The 20130-nt window shown below is 43.3% G+C and overlaps 1 protein-coding gene across 7 annotated transcripts in view; it reads right to left on the bottom strand.

The window, feature by feature from the left end:
• The window catches only part of LOC144679973 (focal adhesion kinase 1), a 531813-nt gene that overhangs the window by 306986 nt on the left and 204697 nt on the right, over positions 1-20130 (bottom strand). For all 7 annotated transcript variants that reach the window (XM_078540999.1, XM_078541000.1, XM_078540997.1 and 4 more), the window contains one exon: positions 2822-3042. In XM_078540999.1, the coding sequence (XP_078397125.1) occupies positions 2822-3010 (189 nt within the window). In that variant the 5' untranslated portion in view covers positions 3011-3042. The remainder of the gene's footprint in view (positions 1-2821; positions 3043-20130) is intronic.

The raw sequence follows: 20130 nt of genomic DNA, 5'->3' as shown, positions 1-20130 counted from the left end.
CACCCTCCTGTATAAAAATTTCTATGACCTTTATTTGAAAACATAAACACACATTATGCTGTTGAAAATTGTACGTGAACTGATATGATTTTTATGTACTCATCCATAAAAGGTTTCTAGCAAATCATTTGCTTTAAAATATTTTATACGCTTCAACACATTCCCCCTCGACTGCTTTAAATAAAACTCTGGGCTATAAGAAATAATTCAAAATTGGTAGCTTATCAATGATGATTCAAAAACTTAACTTTATACTCTGACAATTTCTACAAGTGTTACAACTGGGATGGGAGGAGTGTGCGAATTACCAAACCCCACTACTCCGCAGGCCATACCATTAATTTAAATGTTTAATTTTCTCACCAAAATGGCCAATACCTCTAGCGCCCAGAAGAAAAGAAATTGACCAGGCTTCTTTCAAAAACTCAATGGTTAATTTATTTTAAAACAAAACTCATTTTAACAAGTTGTGAGCACTGGTTAACACACAGCTGTAATTGGCATGTGTAAGTAACTATCTCTTCCCAAAGAATTCCCCCAGCACACAAAGACACACACACACAGACAAACAAAGGGCAAACAGATAGAGTCTCTCCACAGAGATGGGCTTTGGAGGGTGGGCATAATTATACAAAGGATCAAGTCCACAGGGTCTCGACGTTGTCAACCTGGAGTTCTCTCATGTGAAGACGGGCTGCTGGTCCCGGTGGATGCCTGGAAGTTCTTACCAGCTTGGCACAGCTTTGCAGGTGCAAATGCAGACGAGTTACACTCAGATGAGGTTCTCTGGCTACAGGTTGATAGCCACACAATTTTAGGCAAGGTAAAGAGATGGAGCCAGTCAAGGTAGCCTTTTTTCCTCAGCTTGCTCTCCAACAAGACTGCCTTCAAAACAAGCAGGTTCAAAACTTAAGTTTTTCCCTCTCTCCCATGTGATTGCCTTTTTGTCTCCCAGCTTTTCATTAATTAAAATTCTTTGCAGTTCAACGCAAACAAACAACGCCTTCTCAAACAGCATCTTGGAAGAGGCCTGCTTGTTGACAGTTCCAAGGAGAAATTTTGACCTTTTTAAAAAAAAAATCCCAGGTTAGCATCCAGGTCATGCCATGTCCTGCCCAAAAGAAAACTTCAGGCTTGAGAGATACGTTTCTAACTGAAGCAAGCAGAAATGTAATCGATAGCACACAATGAGATCAGACTTTTTCCCAGTATTTATATATGAACATATGAACAGTGCTATCAAGTGGCACTTGCTTGGCAATAATCTGCTCACTGACATTCAGTTTGGGCCACTCAGCTCCTGACCTCATTACAGCCTTAGTTCAAACTTGGACAAAAGAACTGACCTCCAGAGGTGAGGTGAGAGTGACTGCCCTTGACATCAAAGCAGAGTTTCACCGAGTGTGGCATCAGGGAGCCCTAGCAAAACTGGAGTCTATGGGAATCAGGAGGAAAGTTGTCTGCTGGTTAGAATCATACCTAGCACAAAGGAAGATGGTTGTGGCTGTTGGAGGTCAATCATCTCAGTTCGAGGGCATCGCTGCAGGAGTTCTTCAGGGTAGTGTTCTAGGCCCAACCATCTTCAGCTGCTTCATCAATGACCTTCCTTCCATCCTTCCATCATAAGGTCAGAAGTGGGGATGTTTACTGATGATTGCACAATGTTTAGCACCATTCGCGACTCCTCAGATGCTGAAGCAGTCCATGTCCAAATGCAGCAAGGCCTGGACAATATCCAAGTTTGGGCTGACAAGTGGCAAGTAACGTTCGTGCCACACAAATGCCAGGCAATGACCATCGCCAACAAGAGAGAATCTAACCATCGCCACTTGACGTTCAATGGCATTACCATCACTGAATCTCCCCACGATCAACATCCTGGGGGGTTACTATTGAGGAGAAACTGAACTGGACTAGCCATATAAATACTGTGGCTACAACAGCATGTCAAAGGCTAGGAATCCTCTGACAAGTAACTCACCTCCTGACTCCCCAAAGCTTGTCCACCCATCTACAAGGCACAAGTCAGGAGTGTGATGGAATACTCCCCCCTTGCCTGGGTGAGTGCAGCTCCCACGATGCTCAAGAAGGGTGACACCATCCAGGACAAAACAGCCTGCTTGATTGCCACCACATCAACAAACATTCAGTCCCTCCACCACTGACGCACAGTAGCAGCAGCGTGTACCATCTGCAAGATGCACTGCAGGAATTCACCAAGGCTACTTAGACAGCACCTTTGAAACCCATGACCACGGCCATCTAGAAGGACAAGGGCAGCAGAGAGATGGAAACACCACTGCCTGGAAGTTCCCCTCCGAGCCACGCAACAACCTGACTTGGAAACATATGACCGTTCCTTTAGTGTCACTGGGTCAAAATCCTGGAATTCCCTTCCTAACAGGACTGTGGGTGTACCTACACCACATGGACTGCAGCAGTTCAAGAAGGCAGCTCACCACCACCTTCTGAAGGGCAACTAGGGATGGGTAATAAATGCTGGCCCAGCCAGCATAGCCCACATCCCGTGAATGAAAAAAAAATGCAGATAATGTTTAGTGTGATTTGTGTAGTTTGTCATCTCCCTTTTAGTATATCAGGAAAAATCTTTTCTAAACCTAAATAAAACGTCAAACAATTAGGAACAATATTTGAGAATGAATAAAATTAAGAGCTGTATGCTTTGCTGATTTTTAAAAAACGTAGAGACTTCACCCCAAAATGCTTCCTAATTTTAAAAAAAAAGCTTAAAATCAAAAACTTGCATTTTTATCATCAATGTATAGTATTCCAACAAATTTCAATTGAATTACTAACTCACCCGGACATCGGTGGCATCACCATGCCTGATGTTCATGGCCCAGGTTGAGGGCTCATTATTGCTCTCAAAATAATGGAAGACCTTCAGCACTCGTTCCATGGCACCCGGGGACCGTTCCATACTCAAACGGGACTTGGCTCCTGAACCTGCTGTGTGGTTCAAGTTTGGATCAAGGTAAGCAGCTGCCATGCTTCTGCGGGATGCTATGTGTCGGTCATATTCTGTGGAGTAAGAAAATGAAAGTTAGATGCAAAAATCTATACTCGAAGGAACCACAAAGGTTTAGTTTGATTTTTGGTGTCAAATGAGCATTGGAACAAAATATTTTGGTGTACGTGACAGGAAAAATTGAATTTCAAGTAAAGTGTTCCTTGCTGCTCGTCATCTCCATAAACATTCCACTGTTTAATTATTTCACACGCAAATGTTGTGCCAACTATAGGCTTGCAGCAAAATGGCCCACACTCAAAATACAAACAAGACCTGAGTATATCTTGTGCCTTATTTTATCAGCTATCAGCCATTGCCTCACTGGTAGCAGTTTCAGATGAATCAGCTGTGGGTTCAAACTCCACTCCAGAGATTAGAACACAATTTGTGTTGACACTTCAATGCAGTACTGAGTTTTTATGCAGGTGTTGTCTTTCAGATGAGATGTTAAACCAAGGCTCCATATGCCCTCTCAGGGGGAAATAAAAAATGCCATGATTCAAAGAAGAACATCTATGCCCTGACCAAAATTTATCCCTCCTCAAAAACACAACAAAGCAGATTATCTGGTTATTTATCATTTCCCTTCTGTGGGACCTTGCTGTGTGCAAATGGTTATAAGGTAGGCCACTGCAGCAGCCAATGACTGCATTTAACAAATATCTGATTGACTGCAAAGTCTTTAGGTCATCCTCAGATTGCAAAAGGTACTAAATAAATGGACACATTTTTCCTTTCTTCCCTCTCTTCTTTCCACAGATGCTGCTAGACCGATTAAGTGCTTCCAGCATTTTTTGCTTTCATTTCAGATCTTCAGCATTTACAGTTTTTTGTGCTGTCTTACTTATTTCGAATCGTGTGCCGCCAATGGTTAATCTAAGCTGATCTGAGACAACTAATGTTTTATAGGTCACTTTGTTAAGACCACACTCCTAGTCTGTTTTTCACTCTACAGCCAGTCCATTGGCTCCTACCCAACCTCAGCTTCAGCTGTCCCACTGGCCAAGCCCCTGTATCTGCTTCTGATAGGTAAACATCCCAAGTTTATCTCCCATCAAAACAAGTTACTGCACCAGCTGCTGCATGTGGTGTTTTTATTCAGGTTTATGGCTGCTGATCCAACACATTTGGAAGACAATGTGATACAAGGTCCATCATACTCCAAGCCACAGGTCTCTGCTTCTTCCCAGACCCAGGCCCCTTTTCTCTTGCAGCCAACCCAGCCTCAATCCCATTGTCCCAATCCGTGATCCACTAATGCCTTTTTCCCCTTGTCTTACCAAGAGAGAGACAATCATTTTTACGAAGGGAATCAGGGAATTAGATCCCAGAATCAAGCTAACTATCTCCACAAGTGAAAAACAGACATATAGCAAGAGAGAAACAGAATGAGAACGATACTCAATGGAAGATGAGGCCCTAAGACATAGGAGCAGAAGTAGGCCATACGAGACTGCTCCACCATTCAATGAGATCATGGCTGATCTGATAATCCTCAACTCCACTTTCTTGCCTTTTCCCCATAACCCTCGATTCCCTTACTGATTAAAAATCTGTCGATCTCAGCCTTGAACATACTTAATAACAGCCTCTATAGCCCTCTGCGGTAAACAATCCACAGCTTCACTACCTTCTGGGAGATGAAATTCCTCCTCATCTCTGTTTTAAATGGGTGACCCCTTTCTCTAAGATTATGCCCTCTGGTCCTAGACTCTCTCACAAGGGAAACAACCTCTCAGCATCTACCCTGTCAAGGCACCTAAGAATCTTATATGTTTCAATAAGGTCGCCTCTCATTCTTCTAAATTTCAATGAGTACAGGCCCAACTTACTCAACCTCTGCTCATAAGAAAATCCCTCCATACCCGGGATCAACCTAGTGAACTTACTCTGGACTGCCTCCAATGCCAGTATATCTTTCCTTAGATAAAGGGACCAAAACTGTTCACCGGTGTGGTCTAACTAGGTGTGGTCTATCTAGTACCTTGTATATTTTTATTCTCCACTCCCTTTGAAATAAAGACCAACATTCAATTTGTCTTCCCTATTACTTGCTGAACTTGTATGCTAGCTTTTTGAGATTCATGCATAAGGAACCCCAAATCCCTCTGTGCTGCAGCTTTCTGCAGTCTTTCTCTATTTAAATAATATTCAGCTCCTCTATTCTTCCTGCCAAAGTACATAACCTCACATTTTCTCACATTATATTCCTTCTGCCACGTTTTTGCCCACTCACTTAACCTGTCTTTCTCTCTCTATAGACAGTGCCATCCTCACCATTTGCCTTCCCACCCATTTTTGTGCCATCTGCAAGCCTGGCCATAGTACATTCATTTTCATCATCAAAGTCATTAACATATATTGTAAATAATTGTGGCCCCAGCACTGATCCCTGTGGCACTCCACTAGTTACAGGATGCCATCCTGAAAATGCGCCCCTTATCCCAACTCTCTGTCTTCTATTAGTTAGCCAATCCTCTACGCATGCTAAAATACTGCCCCAACACCATCTTATTAAGAGGCCTTATGTGTGGTGCCATAAAATATCCAAAGAGTAAAAGACATAAATAGGGAGAAACTGTAATACATAAAACAGAACCAAAGAAGATAACAGCAAATATGACAATCTGGCCCATAATGTCTGTGCCAGCTCTTTGCTAAAGCATTCCAAAGCTAATCCTAATAACGTATGTTTATTCTCAAAATGAGACACAACGGGGCTGAGTAATATCGGGGTATGGGGGAAGTGAGGGGGCCGACACGCTCCACGCCGACCCGCCCTTCAGACATGAAGTGCTGCGGGGCTGATTAACAAGGGCCGAGTGGGACCTCCACCCCCTGGAGCTGCCAGCCAATCCAATTAGCAGGCAGTTCCATCAGTCCCAGCAGCACTCCCAATTCGTATATTCGTATGAAAGGTATTGTTCAGAGCTCACATCAATCCATAAAATTCCGAAAGTAAAATAACTTCAAATTGTGCAATAGTCTCCAAGTATTGATCTGAAAAGGATCAAATAATAAAAACGGTCAGGCTATGAAACATCAGCTTCAGACAAAAATAAGGACAACAAAGCATTTACATTTGTATCGGTGCAAACTACAGTCTTTAAGGGCTGAAATAATTAGGAACACAGATGCTGTTTATCTGTAACCTTGACATTATCATTCCTCTTTGATTTCCCAGTGTGTACAGATTTCATAATGCCAAGCAACTGAACACACTTCAAAAGCACCATGCATCGAAACAGGTTTGCATCCCACCTATAAGTTGGTGTTGACCATACCATCTGCCTCCAAAGTCTTGTTCCTGTTGTCCAGCTGAGTAACACTGCCATTGCCTCAGTCCACTCATATTATGCAGTCTTTGCCAGATAAATCCTGCAATAGTTTTTCTTTCATCTCCTGCACCATTATTTCTGGAGACTCCAAGGATCTATCTATCCTTGGCCCATTCCAATTTCTCATCAACATGCTGCCCCTCTGAAACACAACATCAGTTTCCACATATATGTTGACTACAAGCAGCTCGACCTCACCACCAACCTTCTTGACCTCCCCATTCCCTCTGCATGATACCCATGCACACTTGAACCAGAATTTCCATCAATTAGATGCCAGGGAATCACAGAATCACACAGTGCAGAAAAGGCCCTCCACCCCACCGAGTCTGCACCAACACGTGAGAAACACCTGACCTACCTACCTAGTCCCATTTACCAGCATTTGGCCCATAGCCTTGAATGTTATGACGTGCCAAGTGCTCATCCAGGTACTTTCTAAAGGATGTGAGGCAACCCGCCTCCACCACCCTCCCAGGCAGTACATTCCAGACCTTCACCACCCTCTGGGTAAAAAAGTTTTTCCTTACATTCCCCCTAAATCTCCTGCTCCTCACCTTGAACTTATGTCCCTTCGTGACTGACCCTTCAATTTAAGCCATTATCTTCAGCCCTTGCCACAATCTCCATTCCCAGCCACTGATTCCATTTCCTACCTTGGCCAAACCAGACTGCTTCCAGCATCAATATCCTATCTGATCTAGAGCTGAGCTAGAACCCCATATCTTGTCCATCACAAAGTCTATCTATCTTCTATCTATGTAGTATCATCTGTCTCCACCCTTTTCTCAGCACATCAGCTGTTTACTTTTTATTCATTCATGGGATGTGGACTTTGCTGGCTGGGCCAGCATTTATTGTCCATTCCTAGTTGCCCTTCAGAAGGTGGTGGTGAGCTGCCTTCTTGAACCACTGCAGTCTTTGTGGTGTAAGTACATCCATGGTGCTGTTAGGAAGGGAGTTCCAGGATTTTGACCCAGCGACAGTGAAGGAATGGTGATATATTTCCAGGTCAGGATGGTGAGTGACTTGGAAGGGAACTTCCAGGTGGTGGTGTTCCCATCTATCTGCTGCCCTTGTCCTTCTAGATGGTAGTCGTCGTGGGTTTGGAAGGTGCTGTCGAAGGAGCCTTGGTGAATTCCTGCAGTGTATCTTGTAGATGGTACATACTGCTGCTACTGTGCGTCAGTGGGGGTGGGGAGGGGGAGTGAATGTTTTTGGATGGGGTGCCAATCAAGTGAACTGCTTTGTCCTGGATGGTGTCAAGCTTCTTGAGTGTTGTGAGAGCTGCACTCATCCAGGCAAGTGGAGAATGTCCCATCACACTCCTGACTTGTGCCTTGTGGACAGGCTTTCGGAAGTCAGGAGATGGGTTACTCGTCACACTATTCCTAGCCTCTGACCTGTTCTTGTAACCACAGTATTTATATGGCTAGTCCAGTTCAGTTTCTGGTCAATGATAACCCCCAGAATGTTAATAGTGGGGGATTCAGTGATGGTATTACCATTGAACATCAAGGGGCAATGGTTGGATTCTCTCTTGTTGGAGATGGTCATTGCCTGATACTTGTGTGGTGCGAATGTTACTTGCCACTTGTCAGCCCAAGCCTGGATATTGACCAGGTCTTGCTGCATTTAGACAACAGCTGCTTCAGTATCTGAGGAGTCACAAATTGTGCTGAACCTTGTGCAATCATCAGCGAACATCCCCACTTCTGACCTTATGATGGAAGGAAGGCCATTGATGAAGCAGCTGAAGGTGGTTGGGCCGAGGACACTACCTTGAGGAGCTCCTGCAGTGATGTCCTGGAGCTGAGGTGACTGACCTCCAACAACCACAACCATCTTCCTTTGTGCTAGGTATGACTCCAACCAGCAAAGAGTTTTCCCCGATTCCCATCGACTCCAGTTTTGCTAGGGCTCCTTGATACCACACTCTGCCAAATGCTGCCTTGACGTCAAGGGCAGTCACTCCCACCTCACCTCAGGGGTTCAGCTCTTTTGTCTATGTTTGAACCAAGGCTGTAACAAGGTCAGAAGATGAGTGGCCCTGGCGGAACCCAAACTGGGCGTGAGTGAGCGGGTCATTGCTAAGCAAGTGCTGCTTGATAGCACTGTTGATGACCCCTTCCATCCAAACATTCGTTCATGTTTTTATAACTCCAGACTTGACTATTCCAATGCTCTCCTGGCTGGTGTCCCATCTTGCACCCTCCATAAACTTAATTTCATCCAAAACTTTGCTGCCCATATTCTAACGCACATAATTCCCTTTCAGCCCATGCGCATGAATCCCTATGCCCCATTTAAAAGTTTTCATTTAAATGCCCTCTCATTGAAATGACTCGATGGTTTCATTGTTCTTTATCATCGTAACTTCTTCCAGCCCTAAAACCCTCTTATATCTCAGTGCTCCTCCATTCTGGCCTTCATCCCACCATTCATGGCAGTGCCTTCAGGTATTAAGGCATTAACCTTTGGAATTCCCTCCTGAAACCTCTCTCTCCTCCTCTGATGCTCCTTCAGCCCTATCTCTTTCACCAAGTTTTTCATCACATCTTTATACTTCCTTCTTTGGTTTGCTCTAAATGGTTGTCCAATTACACTCCTGAAGCATGTTGGAATGCTTTATTACATTTAAGTTGATATATAAATGCAAATTGCTGTTGTTTCATTCTTAATTTTAATCATTCATTTCATAAGGACACGTAAATTCTTGGATGAAAATAAAAAAAGTTAATCAGGTTAGGCTTGTACCATCCGGTAGCTGTATTATGCAACAATAATAAAGTTGTAAGTGAATCACGGCAATTAATCTCTCTTCATTTGTCTACAAAAGACCCAGATATGAGGTAATGAAAGCCTCAGTGGTGGAAAGCTTTAGGAATCAAAGTCTACTATTTCTCTCAAACATGGTACTCGTTCATTATGCCATATCTCAAATTACTCATGTACTATATCCCAATTTTTTATTTAGTTCCTGGGATGTGAGCATCACTGGCAAGGCCAGCATTTGTTGTCCACCCCCAATTGCCCTCAAGAAGGTGGCAGTGAGCTGCCTTCTTAGAAGCGCTGCAGTCCATTTGGAATAGATGCACTACGGTGTTATATATCTAAAAGAAATCTAACTGACAATTGAATAAAATCAAAACTATCTGCTTCCATCTCCCAAGAGCCTGACATAGATTTACCAGTCCCTCAGTGAAATTAATGTTCCTTTCCTCTTGCTCTTTGTTTTCAGTTTTTCTTGATCTGCACTATGGGAGTGAAAATAAGAGAAAATGAATTTCTGTTGACTGAGCTACAGAAAACCTATAAATGAAACAATTTGGTTATTACTATAAAGTTCCACCCTAAAGGTCTAGGCAAGTAATTTTCTGTGGGGAATCACTAATTCCCCACTGTAACTTCAAAGGAAAATTGAAAGAAACCCTTAAGAAACAATGTAAGCAGCCTTTTATATAATTTTTTCATCATAATGTCAAATTAGAATTCCTGTATAAGGCAACATTCTTGGATTTTAAGCTTTCAGTTGGAATTCTCAATCTTATGGCTGTGCCAATTGGTGCTCATTAAAAAGGTAACAGCAATAATTTATTAAATGTTTTATAACTGAAGTATTTCATTAAGCCAAGCATACATTATGAATACAAAAACAATTTAAAATTTTCCTGATAAATTTATGAGAGACAGACTTAATTTTGAAGAATCTCTGAACATTCATTTAATTAAAAAAACTTGCGATTATATAGCACCTTCCACAACCATAGGACATCCTAAAATTACCACTTTAATGAGGCGTGATTACTCTTGTATTAGCAGCCAATTTGTGCATAGCCAAGTTCCCACAAACAGCAATGTGATAATGACCAGATAATCTGTTTTGTGTGAAGTTGATTTGGGGATAAACATTGGCCAGGACACCAGGGATAACTCCCCTGTTATTGTTTAAAATTGTGCCAAATAGGATCTTTTACATCCATCCTGAGAGGGCAGACAGCGCCTGTCGGAGCCTCTGACAATGCAGAACTCTGTCAGTACTACACTGGTGCATCAACCTTGATTTTTGTGCTGAAGTGGGATTCAAACCCACAACCTTCTGACCTGAAGGCTAGAGTGCTACCAATTGGGCCGCAGCTGACAAAATTGTAAAAGTATACCGAACCAATAAGTCTCATGTGCATGGGACAACAAAATTATGTTACACACTCAAAGAACAGTCTGGATTTGTACCAGAAAATTTATTGTATAAATAAGAATGAGATTAATGAAGATGCCACACTTGTCTAACATTTGATGATGATGAACTAAACAACATGCCATTATAACTTTATGAGCTGTCAAGGCTTTCTTGCTCACATAATACATTCTTTCCTCCTTTTTCCCTCAGCATATATTTAACTGCACATCATGTTCTATGTGCAAAACAACAAACACTCTCAAGATGCGACACAAAACAGAAAATAATTTGCATTACTACCCCTTCTCTCTGTATAATTGTAATGGAGGACTGTCATTAAGATTATTTGGTGCAATTTGTTCAAACAAACCATTGGCAAAATTTAATAAAACCAATCAAGTGTTATTCTGCTTTATATATTTTGAAATTCGGTGATGGTAGGGGAGGGGTAGGGCAGGGGGTAGCTCACTGGTTTTAACCTTATTGTTTTCTGAAGGGGCCATAAATATCAGGATCTTAAAATTGCATTCTAACTTATTGAGACATCATTTATTTAAGTTTGCGGATGACACAAAAATGGGTGGGGAGGCAAGTGGTGAGGATGACAGAGTCTAGAGGGATATAGAGAGGTTAAGTGAATGGGAAAAAACATGGCAGATGGAATATAATGTGGGAAAATGTGAGGTTCTGCACTTTGGCAGGAAGAATAGAGGAGCTGAATATTATTTAAATGGAGAAAGAATAAAGAAAGCTGCAGCACAGAGGGATTTACAGGTCCTCGTGCGTGAACCCCAAAAAGCTAGCATACAAGTTCGGCAGACAATATGGAAGGCAAATGGAATGTTGGCTTTTATTTCAAAGGGAATGGAGTATGAAAATAGGGAAGCCTTGCTAAAGCTATACAAGGCACTAGTTAGACCACACCTAGAGTACTGTGAACAGTTTTAGCCCCCTGTCTAATAAAAAATATACTGGCATTGGAGGCAGTCCAGAGAAGGTTCACTAGGATGATCCTGGGGATGGAGGGATTTTCTTCTGAGGAGAGGTTAGTAGGTTGGGCCTGTACTCATTGAAGTTTAGAAGAATGAGAAGTGACCTTATTGAAACATATAAGATTCTTAGGGGGCTTGACAGGGTAGATGCTGAGAGGTTGCTTCCCCTTGTGGGAGAGTCCAGGTCCAGAAGGCATAATCTCAGAGTAAGGGGGTGCCCATTTAAAACAGAAACAAGGAGGAATTTCTTCTCTCAGAGGGTAGTCAATCTGTGGAATTCTTTACCGTAGAGGGCTGTAGAGGCTGAGTCGTTAAGCATATTCAAGGCTGAGATAGACTGATTTTTAATCAGTAAGGGAATGAAGGGTTATGGGGAAAAGGCAGAAAAGTGGAGTTGAGGATTATCAGATCAGCCATCATCTCACTGAATGGAGGAGCAGACTTGAAGGGCCGAATGGCCTATTTCTGCTCCTAAGTCTTATGGTCTTAAAGAACACACCAAAGGCCAAATGTTATTTTCACCATTATTTGTCCTTAGTCTTAACTGACATTAAAAAATTAATATTCAATTGATCCAAGAACATAAGAAGATGGCAACACCTCATGTAAAAATCTTAATTACAGAAATCTTGTTGCAACTAGACAGCAAGAAAGGCTTGTAATGCAGAAAAATTTTCCTTCCACAATGCATTTTGAGAATATTTGTCCCCTCAATTCCATGAGCCGGTTCTGCTATTTAGTTTGTTTAGGCTGACCTGCAGCAACTCCATTTTCTGCCACATTCAACATTTTTTGATATCCTTAACAAACAACAATCTAGTGATCAATATTCAAAAAAATTGTCCCATCCTCCGCCTTCTGGCTGAGTGAATTTCAAATTTCCACTTTTTTTATATGAAATTATGCTTCTCGATTTCGCCACTTTTGCCAAGTTCTAATTTTAAAATTACATTCTCTACTTCCTGACTCTCTCACCAGAAGAAATAGTTTAGGTGGTGGCATAGTGGTTTGTCACTGGACTGGTAATTCAGAGACCCAGGGTATTGTTCTGGGAACCCGGGCTCAAGTCCCACCATGGCAGATGGTTGGGATTTGAATTCAATAAAAATCTGGAATTAAAAGTCTAATGATAAGCATTGTCGCAAAACCCATCTGGTTCACTAATGTCCTTTAGGAAAAGAAATCTGGTCCTCACCTGGTCTGGCCTACATGTGACTCCAGATCCACAGTCATGTGGTTGACTCTCAATGCCCTCTGAAATGGCCTTGCAAGACGCTGAGTTGTATCAAACTGATAAAAAGTCAATAAAAAGGATTGAAGCTGGACGGACCCGACATCGATCTAGGCACCGGAATCAACAACGATAAAACCAGCACTGTCAACCCAGCAAAGTCCTCATTACTAACATCTGGAAGCTTGTGCCAAAATTGGAACAACAGCCTGATAGTGTCATACTCACTGAATCATACCTTACAGATCATGCCCCAGACACCACCATCACCATCCCTGGGTATGTCCTGTCCCACCGGACAGAGGTGGCGGTACAGTGGTATACAGGAGGGAGTTGTCCTGGGCATCGCCCTGGGAGTCCTCAACATCGACTCCGAACCCCATGAAGTTTTATGGCGTCAAGTCAAACACGGGCAAGGAAACCTCCTGCTGAATACCGCGTGCCTCTCACCCCCACCCCCACCCTCAGCTGATGAATCAGTACTCCTTGTTGAACACCACTTAGAGGAAGCACTGAGAGAGGCAAGAGTGCAGAATGTACTCTGGGTGGGGGATTTCAATGTCCATGACCAAGAATGGCTTGGTAGCACCACCACAGACTGAGCTGGCTGAGTCCTAAAGGACATAGCTGGGTCTGCTGCAGGTCTTGAGTGAACTAACAAGAGTGAGGTCATCCTCACCAACCTGCCTGCCGCAGATGTATCTATCCATGACAGCATCAGTAGAAGTGGCTGCCGCACTGTCCTTGTGGAGAAAAAGTACCGCCTTCATATTGAGGATACCCTCCATCATGTTCTGGAGCACTACCACCACACTAAATGGGATAGATTTCGAACAGATCTAGCAAATCAAGACTGGGAATTCATGAGGCACTGTGAGCCATCAACAGCAGCAGAACTGTACTCAACCAGAATCTGTAACCTCATGGCCTGGCATATCCTTCACTCTACCATTACCACCAAGCCTGGGGAGAACCCTGGTTCCATAGACAGTGCAGGAGGGCATGCCAGGAACAGCACTAGGCATACCTAAAAATGAGGTGTCAGTCTGGTGAAACTTCAACAGAGGACTACTTGCGTGCCAAACAGCATACACAGCAAGTGATCGACAGTGCTAAGCGATCCCACAACCAGCGGCTCAGATCTAGGCTCTGCAGTCCTGCTACATCCAGTCGTGAATGGTGGTCGGCAATTAAACAACTCACTGGGGGAGGAGGCCACTCCACAAATATCTCCATCCTCAATATAGAAGGAGCCCAGTACATCAGAGCAAAAGGTAAGTTTGAAGCACTCGTAACAATCTTCAGCCAGAAGTGCCGAGCGGATGATCCATCTCAGCCTCCTCCGGAGGTCCCCAGAATCACAGTCGTCAGCCTTCAGTCAATTCGATTCACTCCACGTGATATCAAGAAATGGCTGAAGGCACTGGATACAGAATCTTAACAGCACAGGAGGAGGCCATTTGGCTTATCATGTCTGCACCAGCTCTCCAATGAGCATTATGACCTAGTGCCATTGTCCTGCCTTTTTCCTCTGCCCCTGTACCTTGTTTCTATTCAAATAATCATCCAATGCCCTCTTGAATGCCTCGATTGAACCTGCCTCCACCACACTTCCAGGCAGTGCATTCCAGACCCAAACCACTCATTGTGTGAAAAAGTTTTTTCTCACGTCACATTTGCTTTTTTTGCAAATCACTTCAAATCTGTGCCCTTTCATTCTTGATCCTTTTACCAGTGGGAACAGCTTCTCCCTGTCTACTCTGTCCAGCCCCCACATGATTTTGAAAACTTCTATCAAGTCTCCTCTCAGCCTTCTCCTCTCCAAGGAAAACAGTCCAACTTCTCCAATCTATCCTCACAGCTGAAGTTTCTCATCCCTGGGGCCATTCTTGTAAACCTCTTCTGCGCTCACTCTGTGTTCACATCGTTCCTATAATATGGTCCCCAGAACTGTACACATTATTCCAGCTGAGGTCTAATGGAGGTCTTAAATAAATTCAGCATATCCTCCCTGCTCTTGCACAGTATGCCCCTATTAATAAAGCCCAGGATACTATATTCTTTATTACCTGCTCTCTCCACCTGTCCTGCCACCTTCAATGATCTATACACATATACACCTAAGTCTTTCTGCTCTTGCACCCCCTTCAAAATTCCACCCCTTGTTTTATATTGTCTGTCCATTTTCTTTGTACCAAAATGTATCACTTCACACTTCCCCACATTGAACTTCACCTGCCACCTATCTGTCCACTCCACCAACTTGTCTATGTCCTCTTAAAGTTCCACATCATCTTCCTCGCAGTTCACAACACTCCCAAGTTTAGTTTCATCTGCAAACTTGAAAACTGTCCCCTGCACACCAAGATCTAGATCATTATATATCAGGGAAAGCAAGGGTCCCAATGCCGACTCCTGGGGAACTCCACTACAAACCTTCCTCCAGCCCAAAAAACATCCATTGACCATTACTCTCAGCTTTCTATTTTTCAGCCAGTTTTGTATCCATGTTGCTACTGTCCCTTTTATTCCATGAGCAATAACTTTTCTCGCAAGTCGGTTGTATGGTACTGTGTCAAATGCCTTTTCAAAGTCCATGTACACCACATCAACAGCATTACCCTCATCGACCTTTTCTGTTACCTCTTCAAAAAACTCCAAGTTACTTAAACATGATTTCCTCTTTCGAAATCTACGTTGGCTCTTCCTTATCAACCTATATTTTTCCATGTGACTACTAATTCTATCCCGAATAATTGTTTCTAGAAACTTGCCCACCACTGAAGTTAAACTGGCTGGTCTGTAATTGCTGTGCTTATCCTTACAACCTTTTTTGAACAAGAGCGTAATACTTGCAATTCTCCAGTCCTCTGGCACCAGCCCTCAGTCTAGGGAAGGCTGAAAGATTAAGGCCGGTGCCCCTGCAATTTCTAATCTCACTTCCTTCAATATCCTTGGATGCATCTCATCCGGTCCTGGTGCCTTGTCAACTTTAAGTACCGACAGTGTATTCAACACTTCTTCCTTATCAGTTTTAAACCCTTCTAGTGAAAAAGTTTCCTCGTCTGTCACCATGGCCTGGGTAGCATCTACCTCCTTGGTAAAGACAGATGCAAAGTATTTGTCTAATACCTCAGCATGGCCCCTTCGTCCATGTGTAAATTCCATTTTAGGTCCCTAATCTGCCCTACTCCTCCTTTTACCATCCTTTTACTATTTATATGCCTAAAGAAGGCTTTGGGATTCCCCTTTATGTTGGCTGCCAGTCTTTTCTCATTATCCCTCTTCACTTCCTTAATATGTTTTTTCACCTCCCCTCTGAGCCTTCTGTATTCCTCTTGGTTCTTAATTGTATTTTCCACCTGACACCTGTCATAAGCGCATTTTTTCTTCTTTATCTTAATTTCAATCTCCTTTTTCATCCAGGAAGCTCTGGACTTGTTTGCCCTACCTTTCCCTTTCAATGGAATATACCTTTACTGTGCCCAAACCAATTCTTTTTTGAAAGTAGCCCATTGTTCAGCTACAGATTTTCCTGCCAATCTTTCATTCCAGTCTATCTAGCCCAGCTCCATTCTATCCCCATCGAAGTTGGTTCTTGTCCAGTTAATTATTTTTACTTTGTATTGCCTATTGTTCTTTTCCATCATCATCCTAACATGTACAAACAATGATCACTGTCTCCTAAATGTTCCCCCGCTGACAATTAAACTACTTGGCGCACCTCATTTCCAAGAACCAGGTCCAACAGTGCATTTTTTCTTGTTGGATTGGACACACTGCTGTAGACACATACTGCTAAGGCTATGGGCCTTGACAATTTTCAGGCAACAGTACTGAAGACTCATATTCCAGAGCTTGCTGACAAGTGGCAAGTAACAAGCTGGTCGTAGTTGTTGGAGGTCAATCATCTCAGTTTCAGGACAATCACTGCAGGATTTCCTCAGGGTAGTGTCCTAGGCCCAACCATCTTCAGCTGCTTCATCAATGATCTTCCTTCCATCATAAGGTGAGAAGTGGGGATGTTTGCTGATGATTGCACAGTGTTCACCACCATTCGTGACTCCTCAGGTACTGAAGCAGTCCATGTCCAAATGCAGCAGGACCTGGTCAATATCCAGGCTTGGGCTGACGAGTGGCAAGTAACACTTGCGGCACACAAGTGCCAGGTAATGACCAACTCCAAGAAGAAAGAATCTAACCATTGCCCCTTGACGTTCAATGGCATTACCATCACAGACCCCCCACTAACATCATCCTGCGGGCTACCATTGACCAGAAACTGAACTGGACTAGCCATATAAATACTGTGGCTACAAGAGCTGGTCAGAGGCTAGGAATCCTGTGACGAAGAACTCACCACCTGACTCCCCACAGCCTGTCCATCATCTACAAGGCACAAGTCAGGGGTGTGATGGAAAACGCTCCACTTGTCTCCAATAACAGTCAAGAAGCTTGACACCATTCAGGACAAAGCAGCAATCTTGATTGGCACCACATCCACAAACATTCACTCCCTCCATTACTGATGCATAGTAGCAGCAGTATGTACCATCTACAAGATGCACTGCAGGAATTCACCAAGGCTCCTTAGACAACACCTTCTAAATCCACGACCACTACCATCTAGAAGGATGAGGGCAGCAGATAGATGGGAACACCACTATCTGGAAGTTCCCCTCCAAGTCACTCACCATCCTGACTTGGAAATATATCGCTGTTTCTTCACTGTCGCTGGGTCAAAATCCTGGAACTCCATCCCTAACAGCACTGTGGGTGTACCTACACCATATGGACTGCAGCGGTTCAAGAAGGCAGCTCACCACCCCCTTCTCAAGGGCAACTAGGTTTGGGAAATAAATGCTAGCCCAGCCAGCGAAGCTCAGATCCCATGAATGAATTCAAAACTCCTGCCCAAACGGTATTTCTTCATTCCAGGAGCAGTCTTTATATTGCACACACAAAAAATGTGAGGATTGGAATTCCAGTAAAACTTATCACAAGATCAAGAATTGCAGGCAACAAATGCGACCCCTGAGGTAAAGCAATAGCCACATGAGCTGAAACTGGGACTAGCAACGAGAAGGGCCTAAACAACTTGCATTTATATAGCACCTTTAAAATCGCACAGCATAAAGGAAAACAAAATGATCCATAGACAAAGGAGGAGTGATTGAGAAACATCCAAAAGCTTGGCCAATGCTGTTTTAAGCAAAGTCAAGAAGAATGAAGTGAAATGGGTTTAGGCAAAAAAATTCTAGATTGATAGCTAAAAACACAGCTGCTAATGTTGGAGCTAAAGGAGGAAGGGGTTGCAGCACTTGAGAGGGAAGGATAATGGTTAAGGACATAAAGGGCAAGGCCATGACCAGACATGTGAGTTTAAATTTGAGGCACTGGAGGACCACAAGCCAATCCAGGTCACTAAGGACATGGGTGATTTGACAGCTGGAATCTGAGTGGGATATCCAGTCGGCAGCAAATGCGCAGTTGCATTGTGAGGTAATGTTGCAACAGGTGATTTTCCAAGAGAACAACATGTACATATGCAGTCTGTTGGCATGCTGAATGCCTTCAACACAATATCAGGTTACTTGGAGAGGAGGAACACTTCATAATTGATTTACTTTGATATGGACTTTAATAACAGAAAGAAACCAACATTTAAAATAAACTCTCATTCATTAACCCAGGTGCCCAACAAACCCCGATTTGGAAACAATGCTCGTAAACTCAATTTAACCTAGGACTGAGGGCATGAGGTTGTTGCATAAGAAAGTCTAAACTTTTATTTTGTTCCAACTTAACTTAGTTTGTAGTTGGCATTAAACTGAAATCTATAGTTTAAATTCAGTAGTTGCCAGCCTTAAGCAGGGTTTTTTCAAGGGTTCCAGCTAAAGAGCAGCTTAATTAAGAACCAGCTGAAACGGGATCCTCATTAAGTAACTAAGATAGGCTTTTTGTGTTAGGAGCCAACTTTGTGCAACTGAGGTGTCAGCTAGCCCACTACCTGATGGTGTAGTGGTATTGTCACTAGACCAAAGACCCAGGGTAATGTTCTGGGGACCCAGGTTCAAATCCTGCCTCATGGCAGGAATTTGAATTCAATAAAAATCTGAGGTGTCAGCTGTGGCTCAGTTCATAGCACCCTCACCTTTGAGTCAGAAGGTTGTGGGTTCATGTCCCACTCCAGGACTTGAACAAAAAAAAAATGCCAAGAACTGTGAATGTACTCGAAAGAGTTACAATAGACTGCCGGAGTTGAGCACTTCAGGGAGTTTAGTGGAGGAAGGCAAAGAGGTGTTTGGTTGCTTTTGCCTAAACTTTTTCAACTTCCAGGAATTGATTCTTGCTCTGCTACAGGAGAAGAAGCTGATTCATTGGTGAGTATCTGGTAAGTGATTCAGGTTTATTCTATTCCTAAGGCTCAAAATAGTTTACTTTGAGTGAGAGGTGAGGAGAGGATAAAAGATGTGGATCGAGAGGCCTACCTGCAGTGAGACCAGAGGCGGAGTGACGTCATGAACCACAATGTGTCACGTGTGCACGGAAAGCGGGTGATTGGTGAGTAGCATTGATGAGTATTTCTAGTCTTTAAAGTAAAAGTAAGGTCTTTTGTTTGTGTTTAGGTCTCTAGTCTTTTTTTCCCTCTCTTTTTCTTAAAAATAGCTTAAGGATAAAACGATACTGGTGTAAAAAAATTAATTGCAATAAAGTGCAAAGAGCAGGGATACTAGAGTAATTAATTAATAAATTAAATAAAATATGATAGTGATGGCAGCACAGGTGATGTGTCGCTGCTGCAGCATGTGGGTCAGCTGGACACCAAGGTGATCCAGAGCGAACACATCATTACTAAGTGTTTGCAGCTCGAGGAACTTCGGATCCAAGTTGAGGAGCTGACGTCCAAGCTGCAGACATTGTGGCACATCAGGGAAGGGGAAAGTTACCTCGACACTTTGCTCCACAAACCCCTCAGATTAGGTCATTCAAATCGGATCAGGGACCCTAGGAGGGTGTGACTGCAGGCGAGGCAGATATGGGGACCTAGGGCGTAGAGTTCGAGGAGCCTTGGCCCCTGCAACTGTCCAACAGTTACAAGGTTCTTGCAAGCTGTGCAAATGAGGGCGGAGATTGCAGGGAGAATGAGCAAACTGACCACTGCACCGTGATGCAGGGAGCTATTCATGTGGGGGGAGGAAACAGGAACGTAGTAGTGGTAGGGGACAGTATAATTAGGGGGATAGATACTGTTCTCTGCAGCCGTGAGCTTGAGTCCCGAAGGCTGTGTTGCCTGCCTGGTGCCAAGGTTAAAGCAGGCAACACAGTCACTTACACTTAACAGTCAATGAATGGCG

Source organism: Cetorhinus maximus, chromosome 4 (assembly GCF_964194155.1).
Source record: "Cetorhinus maximus chromosome 4, sCetMax3.hap1.1, whole genome shotgun sequence".
Classification (NCBI taxonomy): domain Eukaryota; kingdom Metazoa; phylum Chordata; class Chondrichthyes; order Lamniformes; family Cetorhinidae; genus Cetorhinus; species Cetorhinus maximus.
Note: the sequence above shows the minus strand (reverse complement) of the source record. Positions and strands in the feature narration are given on the sequence as shown.